General features: G+C 32.1%; 2 protein-coding genes across 2 annotated transcripts in view; both read left to right on the top strand.

The window, feature by feature from the left end:
• Window positions 1-762: 762 nt before the first annotated feature.
• LOC134714360 (zinc finger SWIM domain-containing protein 8 homolog) lies at window positions 763-22,510 on the top strand. Its single transcript, XM_063575601.1, has 10 exons — window positions 763-890; window positions 4,234-4,478; window positions 5,131-5,266; window positions 14,328-14,497; window positions 15,005-15,131; window positions 16,625-16,772; window positions 17,547-17,719; window positions 20,055-20,184; window positions 21,488-21,720; window positions 22,485-22,510. The coding sequence occupies exons 2-10, from the start codon at window positions 4,344-4,346 to the stop codon at window positions 22,508-22,510; spliced, it is 1,278 nt and encodes a 425-aa protein (XP_063431671.1). The 5' UTR covers window positions 763-890; window positions 4,234-4,343.
• LOC134714454 (uncharacterized) overlaps window positions 22,489-23,507 on the top strand; it is a 59,949-nt gene continuing 58,930 nt past the window's right edge. Inside the window, exon 1 of the mRNA XM_063575701.1 lies at window positions 22,489-22,635. Within this exon, the coding sequence (XP_063431771.1) occupies window positions 22,510-22,635 (126 nt within the window). The 5' untranslated portion in view covers window positions 22,489-22,509. The remainder of the gene's footprint in view (window positions 22,636-23,507) is intronic.

Consider the following 23,507-nt stretch of genomic DNA (forward strand, 5'->3'; position numbering starts at 1 on the left):
CAAAATGTATATATATATATATATACATTTCAGTATTCAACATTCAAAGAATAAATACTGTGCAATAGCCATTTCTATGCATCGTGTGTAAAAAAAAAATCTCGATAATCTTATAATTATATTGTATTGCACCATAGACTATAGATTATTATAAAGTCTTTTTTTCTTGCTTTCATCAATTACATAGTCCTCGCTTCACATTTCAAAGTACTCCAAAACCTGCTGTAGCTCTCCATTTCAGTCGAAAATCATTTTTTTTTATAACAAATTTATCAAGTTGTTTTCTGTTTTCGAACGTTCAATGATCAACAGAAATTGAATGATTAGGGAAATATCATTTGCGCATATATAGTTTCCTTAAATATTATTTCATATTGAATACTGAAGACTGCAAAATAGCAAAACTCTATATAAATCGCTATTTTGCCGACTCCGTCAAAATAGCGCTAAATAGACAATTTAGCTTACATATCATCTCATTTAATTTAGATTGAAATATATATTAAAAATATATTGAGAATTTTGGTTTTAGAATTACTGTAAATTTCCAAATATATTATGGCATAAAATTTTCCCAAAACTTCCTTTTCGGTCGAGTTTGGTCAATATTAATGTCACTTTAGCTAATGCATTAGTGGAACCTTCTTCTTCTTCGTATATTCTTCTGATTAGGAACAACAAGCGACACAGAATTGTTTCAGTTACTCACATTATTTGAACCACTTTTAAAAGAGAAGGTCAGACTTTTAAAAAGCTAGTAGTTTCCAATTTCATTCGGCACATCTCTGGATATGGGAAACAGCCGAGAGTTACTGAATGTTTCCAGTTTCAGCAGCGGGAGACAGCAAGCATGGTCATGAAGTTATCAATAGTCTTTTTGATATAAAATCGTATGTTAAATTATTTGTAACTTGTAATTATGGAGATCAATATACATTTTATAACAGTGCTGTCAGTGGCTTGTTGTGGTCACAATCTTATATTGATCTATGACTATGCAAAAATGATGTTCAAATCATGGTTTCCCGCCAAAAAACAAAAAGAAGACAAAAAGCACCAAATATAAGGTTGGGCCGTAAATACCACCCCCGGTATTTACCAGTGGTATTTACCGATATTTACCGCCCTGGACAATACTCCCCAAGTGGTCAATACTGGCAAATACTGGTCAATTGAAATTTTCATGGTTGTTTCTACTATTAATTGAAGTAAAATCTTGATAAAAAGTCCAATATAATGTGTCAGCTTATAAAATTAATGAATTTGATATGTTTTATACATCTATAACACTTAGGCCGTGTTCACACCAAACGCCGTGTACAGTAAACATGTTTACATTTGGTTTAATGAACTGTACACTAGTTTCACATAAGATTTGTCCACATCTATACACCTTGTTTAGTTACCTGTACATAAGATTTGTTCACACTTGTAAACTATATGTCATTTAAATGTTCATTACATAGAAACCGAATTCAAACTCTCAAACAACTTTTCTAGCAGTAAGGGAATGACCATTTGACTTTAAAAAAAAAGGGGGGATGGATTTTTCCACAATTTGATTAAAAAAAATTGGGTCATACAGATGATTAGAATGAAAAAATATTCTGAATCCAAAGTTTCCCCATACATTATAGTGTTAAATATTGAATTGCTATCATCGAAATAAATATTAACTTTCGCGCGAGAAAAAATTCGGACTCGGACCCCCCCCCCCCCTTTGTTTTTAAAGTAAAGTGGTTGCTCCTTTAAGAAAGTAATTCTGCATGATTTGCAGTAGTTTAAAGATGTCTCGACTACGCATTAGAAAAAAGGCTGCATCAGCTTGCTTATAGACAGAGAAAAAGAATTGCGATTTAAAGGATCAGTTCATTTCTATCTTTTCTGTTTGTTTCAAATGATATTTTTTCTACAAGTTTTTCTTTGGCAAAAGAAGAGGGTGATATTTTTTTTTAATTTCTAATTGTATTTTAACGGATCTGAGATTCTACACAAACAAACAAGTAACCTCACCCTTTTTCAGTAATGCATTAATGAGTGAATCGTTGTTTGAAAAAATACCAGTGGCAAATATTTCTGTCAAGTGTGTACGTCCAGTCGATATGGGAAGACCTTTTCTAATAAATTATGTGTTCGGCAAAGATGATGGATGAGTCTTGATAAGGGGCTAATAAGGCTACGTAAAGTGTTTTATAACAAATAAATATATCAAGTTTAGACAAATACTCTGTAAAGAACTTTATTAATAAGTGTTATAAGTATCAATTTTATATAAAAATCGTTTCTTTTTTTACGTATAAATGGAAAACTTAGAGTTCGGAATGCCTAGTTTTGTGTACACTGAACCTACACACGGCCTACATCGACTATCGACTGCATGTAGGCAAAACATGATTTAAACTACATGTAAACATTGAGTTTTATCAATGGGAACGTAATTATGTTTAGTTTATGTGTGAGTTACACTAACATAACACCGAGTTTAGGTCAATGTGAACACGGCCTTATTCTTTCTGTCACTGATTTAAAATTTAGTTTTTATGAATTATAATATAACATACTTAAGATATATATATCACATTTACATTTTATTTCAACATGTTTGAATTCATGAATTTTTATTCAAAATGTATGATTTTACAGGTAATTAAAACTAAAGGTAAATAAAAACAATAACTTTAATATTATGTTCACATTAATCAAAATAGATTTCTGTTTGAATTTACAATAGAACTAGAATTGAAAGCATTAAAAATGATATGAACACTTTCTATATAAATTAATAATTATTTGTGATTATAATTGCCCAAATAGATAGTGGTTTTTATAGTAATGACCACTCAAAATTTCAATCGACCAGTATTTCCTGGTATTTGCCAGTATTTCCCGGTAAATACCTGTATTTACCACTGGCATGGTATTGACGGCTTTTTTGCCGACCTTGACCAAATACTATAAGAGATGAAAATATTTTTAAAAAGGAAAGATTTTAATAACTTCCTATTTATTTTTATCTAATCATATTTTTTAAATTATTTTGAATTATTAAAACAAATACATATAACTTATGTTTACATGGCCCTGAGACTACTATAACACAGTTATAGTAGTCTCAGCATGGCCAGTCATGGGGTAAGGCATTTAAATTTCCCTGGATAAACAGTTTGCCTTAAATAAATGGAGAATAAAGGCTTTTTCCCCTAGAGAAGAATCCCAATTTGAAAAAAAAATGGCTTAAATTATGCCCAAAAAGACAATTTAACTTTATTTCTGCCCCTTTATTCCTAGTCCCAGACCTGGGTTTAAACTAGAATAGGTACTATGGGGGCCTCGGTTGGTTAAAATTGCTCCGGACTTTGACCTGGAGATCAATCTGCTGATATTTCTTCCCTTTGTCTGTTCCCGCCGAGCAGCCCAGTGGTTCTCTCCGAGTACTTCGGCTTCCTCCACCAAATAACAGACTCTGTCTGGTGTCCTAACACTCCCTGGTGTTGGGTGGGAATTGTCCTTGTAAATATTGAACATTGTAAATACGTTAGTGACACATCTCTATTAATCCTGATAGGGAGTGTACATGGATTCCACTGTACCCTCGTAGCTCTCGAGGGGTGCTCCGTAAACGGAGGGATCTACGTACATACATACATACCTATAACATATGACCTTGGGGGCATTATTTTCTATTTCTATTTACTGTTGTGATGAATTTTTTTACTATCAATGTGCCACCCGAGGTCATATCGTAAATGGCATTAGACACAAAAAAAATGAAAATATCAGCATGAAAACGTTAACAGTGAATATATAATGCGAATGGATATATTATAGGACTAATATTCTATAATAACCTGTAGTCACAATGTGGTGCCCAGACTTCAGAGACTTCATTTCGGGGATCATCAGTGAGATTTAATCTTTAGTGGTACATGTACAGGCCATGGCAAGGTGATCTGTGAATGTGGGACCTAGGCATCAGATATAAGGGATAGATCCTCAATATTTGGTGTTTGGATGATTGTAAGACCTCATGTCTGTATGGTATGATTCATCAGTCCAAGACCTCATTCTGATAGAACATAACTTTAAGGTTATGCTAATAAATCCTGCTATACTTGTAGATAAACCATAGTATAATAGACCTTCAACATGAAATCAATGATAATTAAAACATGTGTAAGTCAGAGACATTTCAGCATGTAAACTTTTTTTTCATCATTATGATTTTATTTGCAGGATATTCAATCATGTCTTCATTTAAATAACACGACTATGATGAAGGAGAGAAGAAATTATACGTAAATTCAGCATGTTCAGTGGAAATGTAATTGTGAAATTGGCTTAAAATGAATGAATTAGTAAGGACAGTATCTGTAAAGAAGACTCTCTATGAGCTTGCTGCAGCAAAAGTTGGACAGCATGTATGCTGTAGTACTCTGCAGAAAACAAATCCACCACTGGATGAAAAGACACTAAGAGTGGTATAATTAATGTTAATTAATAGATTTTATAGAAGATTCCAAATAAATACATGTAGGTGTTTCCAGTTGCCTAACCGACATATATTTTAGGCTCTCTCTCCCTGATGAAAAAAGTATTTTGAATTATCAACCTCCTGAGTGATATGAATAAAAGAAATCTTCTTTGTAGGCCAAGAAAAATAGTATAAGTGTTTCATCTGACCTACCATAACACTTTTTATGCCATTTTTGATCAAGCACTTTCAAAGTCAGACTTGTTCCCTAGTAGTAATCAGTTAAAAAATTGTGGTAAAATAAAAAAATATAGCATACCTGTATATTTGTTCCACCTAACAGAAGTTCCAATGGAAACTATATCATAAACATTGCCATAATATCTATTCCTGATGGAACAAATATTCTATACCATTTATTCCGTTAGGAACATATACTGTAATATTTATTCCTTTGGAAATAACATTCCAGAGTATGTTTTTCTTTTGGAACTTATATTATGAAGGAACTTACCTGACAATACAACAAAAAATTGTGTTTTTCATGTGTATGGCTTTTCAATACGTATACTTTCACATACATATATATTTATAACTATATACATGTAACATATAGGATGAACAATTAAACCAAAATTATGTGAATTATTATTCCTAAGGTAGCATATAATGCATTTCCAAGAGATGAAGAACATGTAAGAGTTATAAGTGAACTGTCTGACAACAGACCAGAGTATTGGAATGGTGGTAAACATCTCTTTAAGGACGGATATGTTAAAAGAATCAAACAAATTGGTGAGTTAAAACCTTCATATAATTTTTGCTGTTTATGAAACATGTTACAGAAATAAGTACCAGTCCATGGAAGTAATTTTAATTATTTATGATAAGGCCAAAAAAAAATATATGTCTGTTTCCTGCTTCCAAGGCCAAAAAATCAGGGTCGGTAGGTTGGGATTTCTTTTTTTTTCCAGATTTGCAGTCAGTTATATGTCATGTTTGGTTAGGGTCCTGTACCCCAAAATGATTTAATCCCTTTAAAGAAGCTTTAATTGAATAATCCTCCCAAGTGCTGACATTTTTAAACTCGCTAACGATTTTTTTCCAGATTTGAATAAAAAGATATAGGGTTGGGGGGTTTGAGTCAGGGTCGGTTGGAAACAGGAAATAGACATATTTTTTTTTGGCCTAAGAATATATCAAGTCACAATGATTTAATTTGTTTTAAAGTATCCCAAATTTGATTCATAATCATATAGCAATTCTCAAAAGGACTTGCATATATTGGTTAACGAGGCTCGCTGGTATAAAATTTTCAGAAAAAAATCTAATATTTATTTTTCATTACAAATTTTATTAATTACCTTAAGAAGTTGTTACTTTATCATATAGTACAAAAATAATTTCAAAAATCAAAACTTGTTGGCCCCAGGTGACTTTTAAAATGTAGATATCATTGAAAACGCTCCAAATTATCTCCCTTTGGTGCAAAAATGCCAATTTTCAGCATTCAAATTGAAATATCTTTTTTAACTCATCGGTGACCTATATTTTTAGCTCACCTGGCCCAAAGGGCCAAGTGAGCTTTTCTCATCACTTTGCGTCCGTTGTCCGTCGTCCGGCGTTAGCTTTTACAAAAATCTTCTCCTCTGAAACTACTGGGCCAAATCTAACCAAACTTGGCCACAATCATCAGTGGGGTATCTAGTTTAAAAAATGTGTGGCTTGACCCGGTCAACCAACCAAGATGGCCGCCACGGCTAAAAATAGAACATAGGGGTAAAATGCAGTTTTTGGCTTATAACTCAAAAACCAAAGCATTTAGAGCAAATCTGACATGGGGGTTAAAATGTTTATCAGGTCAAGATCTATCTGCCCTGAAATTTTCAGATGAATCGGTCAATAGGTTGTTGGGTTGCTGCCCCTGAATTGGTAATTTTGAGGAAATTTTGCTGTTTTTGGTTATTATCTTGAATATTATTATAGATAAAGATAAACTGTAAACAGCAATAATGTTCAGCAAAGTAAGATCTACAAATAAGTCAACATGACCAAAATGGTCAGTTGACCAGTTTAGGAGTTATTGCCCTTTATAGTCAATTTTTAACCATTTTTCGTAAATTAAAGTAATCTTTTACAAAAATCTTCTTCTCTGAAACTACTGGGCCAAATTAATCTAAACTTGGCCACAATCATCTCTGGGGTATCTAGTTTAAAAAATGTGTGGCGTGACCTGGTCAACTAACCAAGATGGCCGCCACGGCTAAAAATAGAACATAGGGGTAAAATTCAGTTTTTGGCTTATTACTCAAAAACCAAAGCATTTTGAGGAAATCTGACAGAATAAAAATGTTTATCAGGTCAAGATCTATCTGCCCTGAAATTTTCAGATGAATCGGTCAATAGGTTGTTGGGTTGCTGCCCCTGAATTGGTAATTTTGAGGAAATTTTGCTGTTTTTGGTTATTATCTTGAATATTATTATAGATAGAGATTAACTGTAAACATCAATAATGTTCAGCAAAGTTAGATTTACAAATAAATCAACATGACCGAAATGTCAGTTGACCCCTTTAGGAGTTATTGCCCTTTATAGTCAATTTTTAACCATTTTTCGTAAATCTAAGTAATCTTTTACAAAAATCTCCACTGAAACTACTAGGCCACAATCATCTTTGGGGTATCTAGGTTGAAAAATGTGTCCGATGACCTGGCCATTCAACCAAGATGGCCGCCACGGCTAAAAATAGAACATAGGGGTAAAATGCAGTTTTGGGTTTATAACTATGAAACCAAAGCATTTAGAGCAAATCTGACAAGAAGTTAAATTGTTAATCAAGTCAATATCTATCTGTCCTTTTTCAGATGAATTGGACAACTGGTTGTTGGGTTGCTGCCCCTGAATTGGTAATTTTGAGGAAATTTTGCTGTTTTTGGTTATTATCTTGAATATTATTATAGATAGAGATAAACTGAAAACACCAATAATGTTCAGCAAAGTAAGATCTACAAATAATTCAACATGACCAAAATGGTCAGTTGACCCGTTTAGGAGTTATTACCCTTTATAGTCAATTTTTAACCATTTTTCGTAAATTAAAGTAATCTTTTACAAAAATCTACTTCTCTGAAACTACTGGGCCAAGTTAATCCAAACTTGGCCACAATCATCTTTGGGGTATCTAGTTTAAAAAATGTGTGGCGTGACCTGGTCAACCAACCAAGATGGCCGCCACGGCTAAAAATAGAACATAGGGGTAAAATGCAGTTTTTGGCTTATAACTCAAAAACCAAAGCATTTTGAGGAAATCTGACATGGGATAAAAATGTTTATCAGGTCAAGATCTATCTGCCCTGAAATTTTCAGATAGAGATAAACTGTAAACAGCAAAGTAAAACCTACAAATAAGTCAACATGACCAAAATTGTCAGTCAACCCCTTAAGGAGTTATTGCCCTTTATAGCTAATTTTTAACAAATTTTCGTCAGTTTTTGTAACTTGTACAAAAATCTTCTTCTCTGAAATTACATGGCCAAATGAAACCAAACTTGGCCATAATTATCATTGTGGTATATAGTTTAAAAAATGTGTCTGATGACACCGCTTTCCAAACAAAATGGCCGACATGGCTAAAATTAGAATATAGTGGTAAAATGCAGTTTTTAGCTCACCTGGCATAGCCATGTGAGCTTATGCCATCACTTGGCGTCCGTCGTCGTCGTCTGTCGTCGTCATAAACTATTTCAAGAATCTTCTCCTCTGAAACTACTAGGCCAAATACTTCCAAACTTTAACTGAATGTTCCTTAGGGTATCTAGTTTATAAATTGTATCCCAAGTTTTGATCCATCAACAAACATGGTCACCATGGCTAAAAATAGAACATCAGGGTCAAATGCAGTTTTTGGCTTATATCTCAAAAACGAAAGCATTTAGAGCAAATCTGACATGGGTTAAAAATATTCATTAGGTCAAGATCTATCAGCACTGAAATTTTCAGATGAATCTAACAATCCATTGTTGGGTTGCTGCCACTTAATTGGTAATTTTAAGTAAATTTTGCAGTTTTGGTTTATTATCTTGAATATTATTGAAGATAAAGATAAACTGTAAACAGCAAAAATGTTCAGCAAAGTAAGATCTACAAAAAATTTAACATGACCAATATTGTCAATTGACCGCTTAAGGAGTTATTGCCCTTTAAAGACAAATTTGCTCTATTTGTTCATCAAACTTGCTTGAATTAAAAAATCTTCTCCTCTGAAACAACTGGGCCAAATACTCTCAAACTTTAAATGAATGTTCGTTGGGGTATCTACTTTCTAAATTGTATCCGAAGTTTTGATCCATCAACAAACATGGCCGCTACGGCTAAAAATAGAACATAGGGGTCAAATGCAGTTTTTGGCTTATATCTCAAAAACTAAAGCATTAAAAGCAAATTTGTCATGGTTAAAAATGTTCAATAGGTCATGATCTATCAGCCCTGAAATTTTCAGACGAATCTAACAATCCATTGTTGGGTTGCTGCCACTAAATTGGTAATTTTAAGGAAATTTTGCAGTTTTTGGTTATTATCTTGAATATTATTAAATATAAAGATAAACTGTATACAGCAGAAATGTTTGGCAAAGTAAGATCTACAAATAAACAATATGATCAACATTTAAATGGCATTTTAAAGCAAAAATAATAATTGTGAAAGGTTTAAGCAAAACGCTTCAGGTGAGCGAATCAGGCTCTTGAGAGCCTCTTGTTGATTTATATCTTTAAAACTAAGACATTTAAGGCAAATCTTTCAAGATTTAAATGTCAATCAGAATAAGATCTATCCCCTCGCAAATTTTCAGATGAATCTGACAACTCATTGTTGGGTTGCTGCCCCTAAATTGGTATTTTTAAGGAAATTTCGCAGTTTTTGGTTATTATCTTGAATACTATTATAGATAGAGATAAACTGTAAACAGCAATTTTGTTCAGCAAAGTAAGATCTACAAATAAGTCAACATGATAAAAATTGTAAGAGTACCCCTTAAGGAGTTATTGACCTTTATAGTCAATTTTGAACAACTTTTCGTCATTTTTGTAACTTGAAATCTTCTTTTCTAAAACTATGGGCCATATTAAACTAAATGTGGCCACAATCATTACTATGGTATCTATTTAAAAAAAAGTGTCTAATGACCCCACCAACCAACCAAGATGATCGACATCAGTAAATACAGTAACAGGTGAGCGACACAGGCTCTTGAGAGCCTCTAGTTTTTATTTCGATATTACCGCTATTCCTCCTATCATGCCTATTAGTTCAACAGAAAAAAAGGACATTAACAAAAGTGTATGCTTCTTTTTTATTTTATTTTTCTATTAGGTATAAGATAACGTTCATTTATAGAAAAATGTAGCGAAATCTTATATTAAATAAAAAAACCCGCGAGTCCCCTTAAGCCAGGTGAGGGCCATTATAACATATTTTACTTAACTCTCTTAGTGTATGCGCATATGTTATATTGTAAGACGTAAATGAAACTAAAACTATCTACATGTACATGCATGTAATTTCTCTTCTTTAACATAGTACATAAAATAAACTTGCTTGTATTATCGTAATAATCCATTTGTCTTTGTTTTTACATGTTGCAAATGTGCCATATGCTGCTCTATAGGGAAACTTGTTCATCATAAGAATTTGCATCTTATAATTGTTGAGGGTCTGGCATTTCTTTATTCTTTTAATTTTGAGACCATTACATACTTCTTTATTTACCTTGCTCATGATCATTATTCTCTAGTCTTTATAATGTTATGCATGTACCCTAATATTCTCTAGTCTTTATAATGTTATGCATGTACCCTAATATTCTCTAGTCTTTATAATGTTATGCATGTACCCTAATATTCTCTATTCTTATTTTTCATACGCCCCCTTTAAAAAAAGTGGGATTGTACTGCTTTACCTCTGTCTGTCCTTTCCATGAATATTTTTCGTTGCATCTTTCTCAGGAACCACATTCAAAGGATTTCTGAAATTTGGATTCAGTGTGTACATAATTCTGCTATACGATATGATGCATTTTTAGATTCATCATTCAACAACTTCCTTGGCAGACAAGGGTGTCATCAGTGAGCAGTAGCTCGCAGTTTCACTTATTTGGACTTTATTCTGAACTTTTAGGTCTATTATTTCCTATTGTACTTTATTCAGCTCTTGTTGGTCCATTATTTTTCCTATTGTACCCTATTCTGCACCTTCTGGTCTATTATTTCCTATTGTACTTTATACTGCACTTTTTGGTCTATTATTTCCTATTGTACATAATTCTGCACTTTTTGGTCTATTATTTCCTATTGTACTTTAGTCTGCACTTTTTGGTCTATTATTTCCTATTGTACTTTAGTCGGCACTTTTTGGTCTATTATTTCCTATTGTACTTTAGTCTGCACTTTTTGGTCTATTATTTCCTATTGTACTTTAGTCTGCACTTTTTGGTCTATTATTTCCTATTGTACTTTAGTCGGCACTTTTTGGTCTATTATTTCCTATTGTACTTTAGTCTGCACTTTTTGGTCTATTATTTCCTATTGTACTTTAGTCTGCACTTTTTGGTCTATTATTTCCTATTGTACTTTAGTCTCCACTTTTTGGTCTATTATTTCCTATTGTACATAATTCTGCACTTTTTGGTCTATTATTTCCTATTGTACTTTAGTCTGCACTTTTTGGTCTATTAATTCCTATTGTACATTATTCTGCACTTTTTGGTCTATTATTTCCTATTGTACTTTAGTCTGCACTTTTTGGTCTATTATTTCCTATTGTACTTTAGTCTGCACTTTTTGGTCTATTATTTCCTATTGTACTTTAGTCTGCACTTTTTGGTCTATTATTTCCTATTGTACATAATTCTGCACTTTTTGGTCTATTATTTCCTATTGTACTTTAGTCTGCACTTTTTGGTCTATTATTTCCTATTGTACTTTAGTCGGCACTTTTTGGTCTATTATTTCCTATTGTACCTTATTCTGCACCTTCTGGTCTGTTATTTCCTATCGTACCCTATTCTGCACCTTCTGGTCTGTTATTTCCTATTGTATTTTATCCTGCACCTTCTGGTCTGTTATTTCCTATCGTGTTTTATCCTGCACCTTCTGGTCTATTATTTCCTATCGTATTCTATCCTGCACTTTCTGGTCTATTATTTCCTATCGTATTTTATCCTGCACCTTCTGGTCTGTTATTTCCTATCGTAAAAGACGTATTTTATCCTGCACCTTCTGGTCTGTTATTTCCTATCGTATTTTATTCTGTTCCTTCTGGTCTGTTATTTCCTATCGTATTTTATTCTTCACCATCTGGTCTGTTATCTTCTGGTCTGTTATTTCCTATCGTATTTTATCCTGCACCTTCTGGTCTGTTATTTCCTATCGTATTTTATCCTGAACCTTCTGGTCTGTTATTTCCTATTGTATTTTATTCTGCACCTTCTGGTCTGTTATTTCCTATCGTATTTTATTCTGCACCTTCTGGTCTGTTATTTCCTATCGTATTTTATTCTGCACCTTCTGGTCTGTTATTTCCTATCGTACCCTATTCTGCACCTTCTGGTCTGTTATTTCCTATCATATTTTATTCTGCACTTTTTGGTCTATTATTTCCTATTGTACATTATTCTGCACCTTCTGGTCTATTATTTCCTATCGTATTTTATTCTGCACTATTTGGTCTATTATTTCCTATCGTATTTTATTCTGCACCTTCTGGTCTATTATTTCCTATCGTATTTTATTCTGCACCTTCTGATCTGTTATTTCCTATTGTATTTTATTCTGCACTTTTTGGTCTATTATTTCCTATTGTACATTATTCTGCACCTTCTGGTCTATTATTTCCTATCGTATTTTATTCTGCACCTTCTGGTCTATTATTTCCTATCGTATTTTATCCTGCACCTTCTGGTCTGTTATTTCCTATCGTATTTTATCCTGCACTTTTTGGTCTATTATTTCCTATTGTACTTTAGTCTGCACTTTTTGGTCTATTATTTCCTATTGTACATAATTCTGCACTTTTTGGTCTATTATTTCCTATTGTACATTAGTCTGCACTTTTTGGTCTATTATTTCCTATTGTACATTAGTCTGCACTTTTTGGTCTATTATTTCCTATTGTACATTAGTCTGCACTTTTTGGTCTATTATTTCCTATTGTACTTTATTCTGCACTTATTGGTCTATTAATTCCTATTGTACATTATTCTGCACTTTTTGGTCTATTATTTCCTATTGTACTTTAGTCTGCACTTTTTGGTCTATTATTTCCTATTGTACTTTAGTCTGCACTTTTTGGTCTATTATTTCCTATTGTACATAATTCTGCACTTTTTGGTCTATTATTTCCTATTGTACTTTAGTCTGCACTTTTTGGTCTATTATTTCCTATTGTACTTTAGTCGGCACTTTTTGGTCTATTATTTCCTATTGTACCTTATTCTGCACCTTCTGGTCTGTTATTTCCTATCGTACCCTATTCTGCACCTTCTGGTCTGTTATTTCCTATTGTATTTTATCCTGCACCTTCTGGTCTGTTATTTCCTATCGTGTTTTATCCTGCACCTTCTGGTCTATTATTTCCTATCGTATTCTATCCTGCACTTTCTGGTCTATTATTTCCTATCGTATTTTATCCTGCACCTTCTGGTCTGTTATTTCCTATCGTAAAAGACGTATTTTATCCTGCACCTTCTGGTCTGTTATTTCCTATCGTATTTTATTCTGTTCCTTCTGGTCTGTTATTTCCTATCGTATTTTATTCTTCACCATCTGGTCTGTTATCTTCTGGTCTGTTATTTCCTATCGTATTTTATCCTGCACCTTCTGGTCTGTTATTTCCTATCGTATTTTATCCTGAACCTTCTGGTCTGTTATTTCCTATTGTATTTTATTCTGCACCTTCTGGTCTGTTATTTCCTATCGTATTTTATTCTGCACCTTCTGGTCTGTTATTTCCTATCGTATTTTATTCTGCACCTTCTGGTCTGTTATTTCCTATCGTACCCTATTCTGCACCTTCTGGTCTGTTATTTCCTATCATATTTTATTCTGCACTTTTTGGTCTATTATTTCCTATTGTACATTATTCTGCACCTTCTGGTCTATTATTTCCTATCGTATTTTATTCTGCACTATTTGGTCTATTATTTCCTATCGTATTTTATTCTGCACCTTCTGGTCTATTATTTCCTATCGTATTTTATTCTGCACCTTCTGATCTGTTATTTCCTATTGTATTTTATTCTGCACTTTTTGGTCTATTATTTCCTATTGTACATTATTCTGCACCTTCTGGTCTATTATTTCCTATCGTATTTTATTCTGCACCTTCTGGTCTATTATTTCCTATCGTATTTTATCCTGCACCTTCTGGTCTGTTATTTCCTATCGTATTTTATCCTGCACCTTCTGGTCTGTTATTTCCTATCGTATTTTATCCTGCACTTTCTGGTCTGTTATTTCCTATCGTATTTTATTCTGCACCTTCTGGTCTGTTATTTCCTATCGTATTTTATTCTGCACTTTTTGGTCTGTTATTTCCTATCGTATTTTATTCTGCACCTTCTGGTCTGTTATTTCCTATCGTATTTTATTCTGCACCTTCTGGTCTGTTATTTCCTATCGTATTTTATTCTGCACCTTCTGGTCTGTTATTTCCTATCGTATTTTATTCTGCACCTTCTGGTCTGTTATTTCCTATCGTATTTTATTCTGCACTTTTTGTTCCTATTCTGTAATACCCATCCAGACCCTCCTTTATAATATTTAAAAAAAATGTACAATATAATTAACATGTTCAATTTCAGGGTTTTTGTTGGCTGCAGTTGTTGAGGATAATTGCCATGGGAAATCTGCAAGTGTGACTGTTGCCTTTGAAAAACAAAGAATAACTTCTACACATTGTTCACTTTGTAATTATCTGTGGTGTACACATATTGTTGCTGCTATAGTATATAGAATTAGAAAACCTTCAAAGGTAAGAAGTACTGTCAGATTTCTCTGATTTGTTGCTGCTAATTTCACCTTGAACCTTAACGAAAGGGTCAAATGAGCGCCATTCATCACTTAGAGTCTGTTGTCTGTTAACTTTTAAAATGAAAAAAAATGATAGAAATAAAAAAAAGTATGGATTTAATATATTATGACCAAATACAGTATTATAAATGTAAAAACACTTTATAAGTACTTTTGATCTTCACACCAAGGCACTGTTCCATAAAGACTATATAAAGCAGAAAAAATCGGGCTAGAAATTTGAAAGAGATATAAATAAAGTCATCAAAGGTACCAGGCTGATAATTGTATACGGATGCTCTTTTTTATCAACAGAAGACTTGTGAGAGACCCTTAAATAAAAAAAGGAGTTAAGTACAAGTGTGGAGTGTTAACATCTAGATGGTATATTTGAGATAGGACGACATAACTTTATGAGTTAATTGGCAAATCCTCTAGTTGCTTCTAAAGAAAACTTTATTGATTTCAGGTTTTACATCACAGTCCTTTGACGGATGCATTATTACCTCTTACAAAGGAACAGCTACAACAGCTATTACAGTTTACTATCACCAGAAATCCTGGACAATTACTGTGCCATGTTTTTGAAGATCTGGGTAAAAAATATAAAAAGTGTAACAACACACATGCACATGATGTATACATGCACACATAATTAATCAAAACAATCATGCACACATAATTAATCAAAACAATCATGCAAACAATCCAACATGTTTAATGTAAAAACTTGACACCAATACTTTAATCTGTTTTGAACTCCAAAGTGTGACATTCTGTACAATGGCATTGAATTTACCATCCAGCTTATTTCAACAGATATCTAAATATTAAGTCCCCTAGGGACAAAGCCGAAGGGGAAGATAGGTTTACATTCCATTTGTACACATGATTAATCAAAACAATCCAACATTTTTATTGTAAATATTTGACACCAATATTTTAATCTGTTTTGAACTCCAAAGTGTGACATTCTGTACAATGGCATTGAATTTAATACCATCCAGCTTATTTTAACCAATGCTTTTACATCTTTTGAACTCTTTTGATATTGACGGATATCTAAATATTTAGTCCCTATCAATATCAAAATATTACGTCCCCTAGGGACAAAGCCGAAGGGAAATATAGGTTTACATTCCATTTGTCAGGCTGGCAAATCAGTTTTTCACAGTTTTTTTTCCTAGTGCTTAAAGTTATTGATTTTATATAATATATGTCATATTGTATTATCAGGAAAAGGCACAGTTGTTATGGTCCTCTGACTTAAATATTCATGCAAATATTCAGTTTTCCACATTTTTTTTTCATCATAAAATTGAAAATGGAAATGTGGAATGTGCCAAAGAGACAACAGCAGATGGTCACCAACAGTTCTTTAATGCAACGAGAAATTCCTGTACTTGGAGGCGTCCTTCAGCTGGCCCCTAAAGAAATATATACTAGTTCAGTGATAATAAACGCCATACTAATTAATCTCCAAATTGTACACAAGAAACTAAAATTAAAATAATACAAGACTAACAAAGGCCAGAGGCTCCTGACTTGGGACACACACACAAATGCATTGGGTTAAACATGTATATGAGATCTCAGTCCTCCCCTATACCTCTAGCCAAGGTAGAACAGTAAACACATATAAACATATAAACAATACCTATAAAATTAAGCCTTTTTTTAAATAATTTTTTTTCTAATTTTTAGAAATAAAGTTAGCATTTTGTTCTAGTACAATGAGATTTTAACCTGTAGGGAACTATCTATTGCAATGCAGTACTGATAATATGCTTGTTGTTTTGAGTTGTTGGATTTAATTTTAAAAATGAGAGGTGGATATGTTTGAACATAAAAGTGAAAAAACTTAATTTTGTTGTTGAAATTACATGAAATTTCTCAGTAATCATGTAATATTTTGTCAGCAATATCTCAAAATTTTAACTTTTTTTCATGTTAATGATTACTTTTTCTGTAGTTGTTAATTTGTTTACCCTATTATGAAATTTTATCATAACAGTTTTTTATAATAAAAAAAAAAACAGATTTGAAATTATTGATACTGTATTGAAACCTACTTTTTTTATCTTTAAAGATAAGGTTAGAAATAGAAGTGAATCAATTAACCTAACCCAAGGTTATCCAGATCCAACGTTTGGTTTACACTCTGACGAAGAGTCGACAGATCAGCTATCAATAAAAAGGATAGGAAGATTACCCTTCTTTCAGGACAGAGATTTACCGTAAGACTAGACTTGACATGAACGTTCTTACCCGGTATTCAAAAACAAGAGGAAAATGTTATTGCAAAAAGAATTCACTACAAATCCAAATGTTGATAATTTTCAAGATTTATATATTTAATTTTGAAAATTGTTATGTTATTTTGAATGTTATTTTCAAAGCTGCAAAATTTGGTAAAATCATACTTTTTTGTTAAATATTTTGTTTATAGATATAAGAGCATGTGGTATGAAAGCCAATGAGACAACTCTATATCCAAGTTGCAATTTGTAAAAGTAAACCATTATAGGTCAAAGTAGTCTTCAACAGGAAGCCTTGGCTCACACCAAACAGCAAGCTATAAAGAGCACTACCACAATTCAAACAAACCAACAGTCTTATCTATATTAAAAACAAGAAACATAATGAACAACAAACAACAACTACTAAACAATAGTTCCTAACCTTGTATATATGTTAACTTGTTCATTTAATCAACCTATTTTGATATACATGTTTTGTGTACATTTATAATTTTTTAATTGTATTATTTCATATACTATTTTTAAGGGTCTTGAGAAATAAAAACTTGAATCTTGAATGTTGACATCTATTTTTTGGGTGTGTTTTTTTTGGGTTGGCTGTCTAATTGATAGTTACCAGAAATCTCCTTTTATGTTTGAAGATAAATGGACTGAATTTTCTATAGTACAAACAGTTAATATATGTAATTATTATTTAATGAATTTGGGAAAATGTTATACTTTACATGTATCTTCTTGCTTTATTTTTAGTTCAAATGGAAACAAGACATGCTGCAGTCTAACAGATCAGGATGCATTTATGTCCTCACGATATCTTTCTAGAAAAGAAAAATGCATGAAAACTGCCATTGAATTGTTACGTAAGGGGGACATTAATTTGTCAGGAGAAGTATTCATTCAGTTGGCTCATTACTTTTTTAGAGGTAGGAATAATTTGAAATAACTGTCGTCTGTCATCAAATTTCAAAATCTTCTCTTCTGAAACTACTGAGAAAAATACCTTGAAACTTTAACTAAATGTTCCTTAGGGTATTAAGTTTATAAGTTGTATTCTAAATTTTGATCCATCGACACACACGGCTGTCATGGCTAAAAATAGAACATATGGTCAAATGCAGTTTTTCGCTTATATCTCAAAAACTAAAGCTTCCACAGTAAATATGACATGGGTGTAAAATTTTTCAATTGGTCAAGATCTATCAGCCCTAATTTTTCTGACAAATCATACAACTCATTGTTGGGTTGCTGCCACTAAATTGTTAGTTTTAAGGAATTTCTGCAGTTTTTTTATTATCAAATGAGCAGTGGTTTGACACCTGTGACCTTCAATTTATATATTTTGACCTTAGTAAAGGTAGTTAGCAATACCTGACAGACTTTTTTTGCAGGTTTAAAAATTACAAAAGCATTTTGAACATTATATTAAATTCTAGTATAAAAATATTCTTAGAATAAGCAACTTTACTGAAAGGAAACTTATGTGGATGCTTAAAATCTTAAAAAATGATTTGATGAGAAGTCAGGTGACATGTTGTTGTACAAGATACTGGCAAACATGAAAATACATTATTATTTTAAAACATTAACAGTAACGGTATGAATCCGGGTTGTTTTTGGGTGACCTCTTCCAAACGAATAATCACCTCCTAGCATCTTAATATCAATCTTGCCAAATTGTGGTTAACAGAAACTAACCCAAAGTTTGAAAATAAAATTGTTACAAAGTTTTATAGTCTTGGACAAGCTTTTTTCTGAATTAATTTATTTTAGACATTCATAAAAACAATAATAATAAGATATGACAAGATCTGTGGAATGGTTATAATTTTATGTCTTGTTAAATTGAATTTTCAATAAAAATTGGACCTTCTAAGAATAAAAGAGGACCTTAAAGTGGTTGGTGAAAGGTCCTGGAACTTTCATTGCCTAAAGTAAATTTTTAGTCATGCAGATATTTACAGGGTTCATCTTTATTTGAGTTAACATGCAAGAAACACACAATTAGTGATGATTTTGAATTTTATTGTGTAAACTCCCAATGGGCCTTAAAGAAAAACCAAACAATGTTTCCTAAGGGAAATAAGGATGAAAAACTGCATAAATTTAGCATTGTTCTTTTATTTCATGAAAAAACTCTTTGAGTTATCATGAAACTGTGACATTAATACAAACATCTAATGCCAGTTATTGATATTTCTTGTTCTAAGGCATTTGGCTCAACATTGGCATTAATGTCCCTACTCATTTAAATTTTCAATCTTCATTTTATAAAGAATATTAATGTCTCAGCTTTCATGGGTTTTCACAAAATATTTAAAAAAAAATAGGAACATTAAAATTTGTTTTTTTATGCCGAATTTATTGGCATTATGTTTTCTGGTCTGCATCTGTTTGTTGGTCCGTTTGTCCCACTTCAGGTTAAAGTTTTTGGTCAAGGTAGTTTTCGATGAAGTTAAAGTCCCATAAACTTGAAACTTAGTACACATGTTCCCTATGATATGATCTTTCTTATTTTAATGCCAAATTAGGGATTTTCCCCATTTTCACAGGCCACTGAAAATTGAATCAAGAAAAACTGAATTCTTTCAAAACTAATGTTTACATATTAACTATAGAACTAGCTCTCAATTGATTGAATACACCTTATCGCTATTTATTCCATTCCGGATAAGTTCTAAATTTACACAACTTTTTCATCCAGTTTAAGCTATCTGGGACCCTGTTTAAACAATGCACCATGCATGATACTTTTCAATGAGACCTGTTTAAACAACCGTAAATACTTCAAAATTTTTTTTTTTTTACTTCAATTTAAATTTCGAAAGTGGATCATACTCTTATCAAAGTTTCTTAATGGTTGCTTTTTAAAGTTTTTCTTCCCTTTGCTCACTTATGATGACCTCTTTTTTCTGCGGCATTACCCAAACAGGAAGTTGTGTAAATGACTGTTTTTCCAGGATTAGACTAAATAGCGATAAGGTGTATTGTTTAGTGACAGTAAATTAGAGTTTTTCCAGAATTGATTGTATCGGGGGAGTGGGGAAGGAAGGCACATTATTAAAATTTGATAGGTGGTAGTTATTTAAGATAGATTTCTTGGACATTTAAATAAAACATTCAATTTGAAATGTAATCATGGTTGGGTCATATAAGAAGTGCCTTCAACACCCCCACCCATTTTTGGAACAGCCCTTACCTTTGGTGATGATTTTGTTAAATTGTCTTTGACAACATCTCACCTTCTTCATATAATTTCAGTACAAGACCAACTTAATACATCAGAAAGGATATTTATGTTGAATATTGAAAGATGGTTTAGTTTATTTATTGCATCTTGTAAAGGACCAATCAGAGAGAAGATGCTATCTGTAGCTTTGAAATATAATAGGTAAGAAGTATAAAAACACAAATAATTCTTTCTTATTATCAATTTGTACATTTTCCCTTTGATCTTACTGCCTTGAATTTATCCAGACCTTTCCGCCAAATATATCTGGCATTGATGTTACCTATCTACATCACATGTTCATGTCTATCTGTGTCAATTTATCATTAAATACACACAACTTCATTCATATTCTCAATGTTTTGTATGTGTAAAAGTAGTTTTACGCCTCCGGGTGTTGGAATTTCTCGCTACATTGAAGACCTCTTGGTGACCTTCTGCTGTTGTTTTTAAATTTGGTCGGGTTGTTGTCTCTTTGACATAATACCCATTTCATTCTCAATTTTATTATTATACATTTTCTTTTATTTCATATTCTCAACAAAAACCCAAATTGTTTCTATAAATTGTTGATTAAAAGAAGAATGACATTTTACATTTTTAAAAACTTTCTTTATCCCCCCTAGCAGACTTGCTTGAAGTTCTTGCTAAGATAGTCAGTATCAAAATCAAAACTTCTATTATTCTATATATATCCAGTGACTTTTCTCAGAGTAGAAGGTGGGATATTGACAATGGTTTACTTCCAAGGCTTATTATTCCACCATCGGTTAGCAAAGTTTTTTGCAATACTAGACCTCAGATCTGTAAACATATTGACACCGATTTTCACTTGATAGGTGGATAGGTTTTTCATTGAAAAATGTTTTCTATTATACTGTGGATTCATTTATAATCGTGGGTACCAATTTTCGTGGATTAAGAAAAACTTGCGTATTCATGGATATTTAATTTCGTGGTTTTGCTGAAGTCTGCATACAAACCTATAGAAAAATTATCATTCGTTGAATATTTGATTTCCTGGTTTGCCTGTGCCCACGAAATCCACGAAAATATGTATCCAACAAATAATAATGAATCCACAGTAACTCTAGATTGAGGAAGTTTGTTTTAACACCTTATGAAATGTTTTAAAAGTAACACAACATAACATACAAATGATTATGTGCTCAAGTGTCCTACAAAAATCTGCCAAGCAGGGTGGAGTTTTACTGGATTTTTTCAACTGCATTTTTTGAAAAATATTTAACTTAAACTTTAGGTTTGTAAATTTTAAACATTGCTATAAGTTATATGTCTTGCTATAAGCTAGTTAGAATACAAAAATGCAAAAGACCGTGATTTCGTAAATAGTGGTTGGCGCCAAAGTCAATAATCATAAATTCCATGTATTGACTAACCTTTGTTATGTTATTATTTGTATATATATGTAGCTATGAATTGCATGTTTCAATTTCTTTTTCAGAAATTTTGTTGAGAAAAATTATACACCACATGAAGGAGAAATGACCATGAGATCTATTAAACTAAAGAAAGATAGAACAGACTACAATGACAATGTTATAAATAATGTGATGGGAGAAAATAGATTTGGTCCATTTTATGAGGCAATTTTAGCCCATTTTCAGAATAGCATTCCTGAAGCATTGCAACTTCTGTATGATAAATTCACAGACAACAGCCTGCATCTATTTGAAAGTAGTCGAAAAAAAAAAAGAATAATGTTACTGAAAACAAATAAAAATGAATTTAGAAAAAATAGCAAGATTTGCAGATTTATTCTAAAATCGTGAAATTTGATAAACATGACTTAGAAATGTTGCACTAAATAAAAGCATACTTTGAACATGTTTAAGTTTTCATCAAACAAGTATGTTTTTATGCCCCACCTACGGTAGTAATGGGGCATTATGTTTTCTGGTCTGCGTCTGTCCGTACCGTCCATCCGTCTGTTCGTCCGTCGGTCCCGCTCCAGGTTAAAGTTTTTGGTCAAGGTAGTTTTTGATGAAGTTGGATATGATCTTTCTAATTTTAATGCCAATTTAGAGTTTTTACCCCAATTTCACGGTCCACTGAACATGGAAAATAATAATGCGAGTGGGGCATTCGTGTACTGAGGACACATTCTTGTTTTTTTCATTTATACATACTTGTGTTTTTAGTTTATTGTTTTGTACATAATGTCTCATGAAAATTAAAAAAAGGCTAAAGTTTATGCAGTTTTCTGCTCATATTTACTTTGGAAATATTGTGTCAGTAATCATATCAATGAGATAAAATTGAGAAAGAAAATGGGTAATGTGTCAAAGCAACAACAACCAGACAATAGAGCAGATCAATGGGTCTTCAATGTAGCGAGAAACTCCTACACCTGGAGGTGTCCTTCAGCTGGCCCCTATACAAATATGTATACTTGTTCAGTGATAATGTATGTCAAACCAAACTTCTGGGATTTTTTTCAGCACATATGAAGAACCTTTGGACATAATGCTGTTCAGATTTGAAGAATTAATACATATAGACTCCAACACAAGTCCTGGTTCAACAACTATTAATAAGATTGGAGAATTGGGGACAGTCATCATTAAAAAGTTGCTTGATCTTACATCTGAGGTAATTTAAAACAACAGTTGTGACAATGGAAAAGTCATCCATGCCTCAATTTAAAAGCATAGAAACTCGTGGAAATGTGAAAACATCAATGTTAAAGATTTATACATGTTTGATAATACCACAAAATATACCAAAAATTGAATTGTTGTAAAGCTAGAACTTAACTTGTAAGAGAAATGTACAAGTTGTTTTTTCCTCGACTTTCCTATGATTGAAAGAATGATTTATTTAAAAGATTGGAGAGTTCTATAAGTCACACCAACCACAGGCTTCTCCAGAAAAAATAGACCAACAAGCAAAGATAACATTACAAATACAAATACCAAAGTTTTATTTTGATTCAGTTCACATATAAAAATACTAACATAGGCTCTAGAGTGGTTTTTACTGAATATAAATAACATATACATAACATTAAAAAATATAACATGCAGATCAGATATATATGAAGCAAATTGTTTCAAATATTAAAATGAAGATGTGGTATGATTGCCAATGAGACAACTCTCCACAAGAGACTAAATGACACAAAATTTAAATAGCAACTATAGTCCAGTCAATCTAGCATAAATTTGACCCTAACCCGAAAGTAATTGCAACAGAAGATTTTTAAGTTTTAATCTTTAACATTATACCCCAAATATACACAGAAAAAAGTCCCATAAAATCTATTACTTGAGGAAGACTAAAAAAATCACCATTTGAAATTCCTATGGAAATCTGCATTGAAAAGGGAGATAACTCTTGCAAAAAGGTAGAAATATCAATACAAATTGTTACAAAATTATAACTTTACCACTTTTATTTATCAGAATGTATTGATTTTTGCTTTTTTTAGCAGTCTTTAGAGCATAACAAACATCTTTAAAGGT

This window comes from Mytilus trossulus, chromosome 4 (assembly GCF_036588685.1).
Source record: "Mytilus trossulus isolate FHL-02 chromosome 4, PNRI_Mtr1.1.1.hap1, whole genome shotgun sequence".
NCBI lineage: Eukaryota > Metazoa > Mollusca > Bivalvia > Mytilida > Mytilidae > Mytilus > Mytilus trossulus.

Coding starts and splice junctions, on each gene's coding strand:
- LOC134714360 (XM_063575601.1), top strand. CDS start 4,344: ATGAATGAATTAGTAAGGACAGTATCTGTAAAGAAGACTCTCTATGAG. Junction 4,479..5,130: donor ATGAAAAGACACTAAGAGTG/GTATAATTAATG, acceptor ATTATTCCTAAG/GTAGCATATAATGCATTTCC. Junction 17,720..20,054: donor GGCTCATTACTTTTTTAGAG/GTAGGAATAATT, acceptor ATATAATTTCAG/TACAAGACCAACTTAATACA.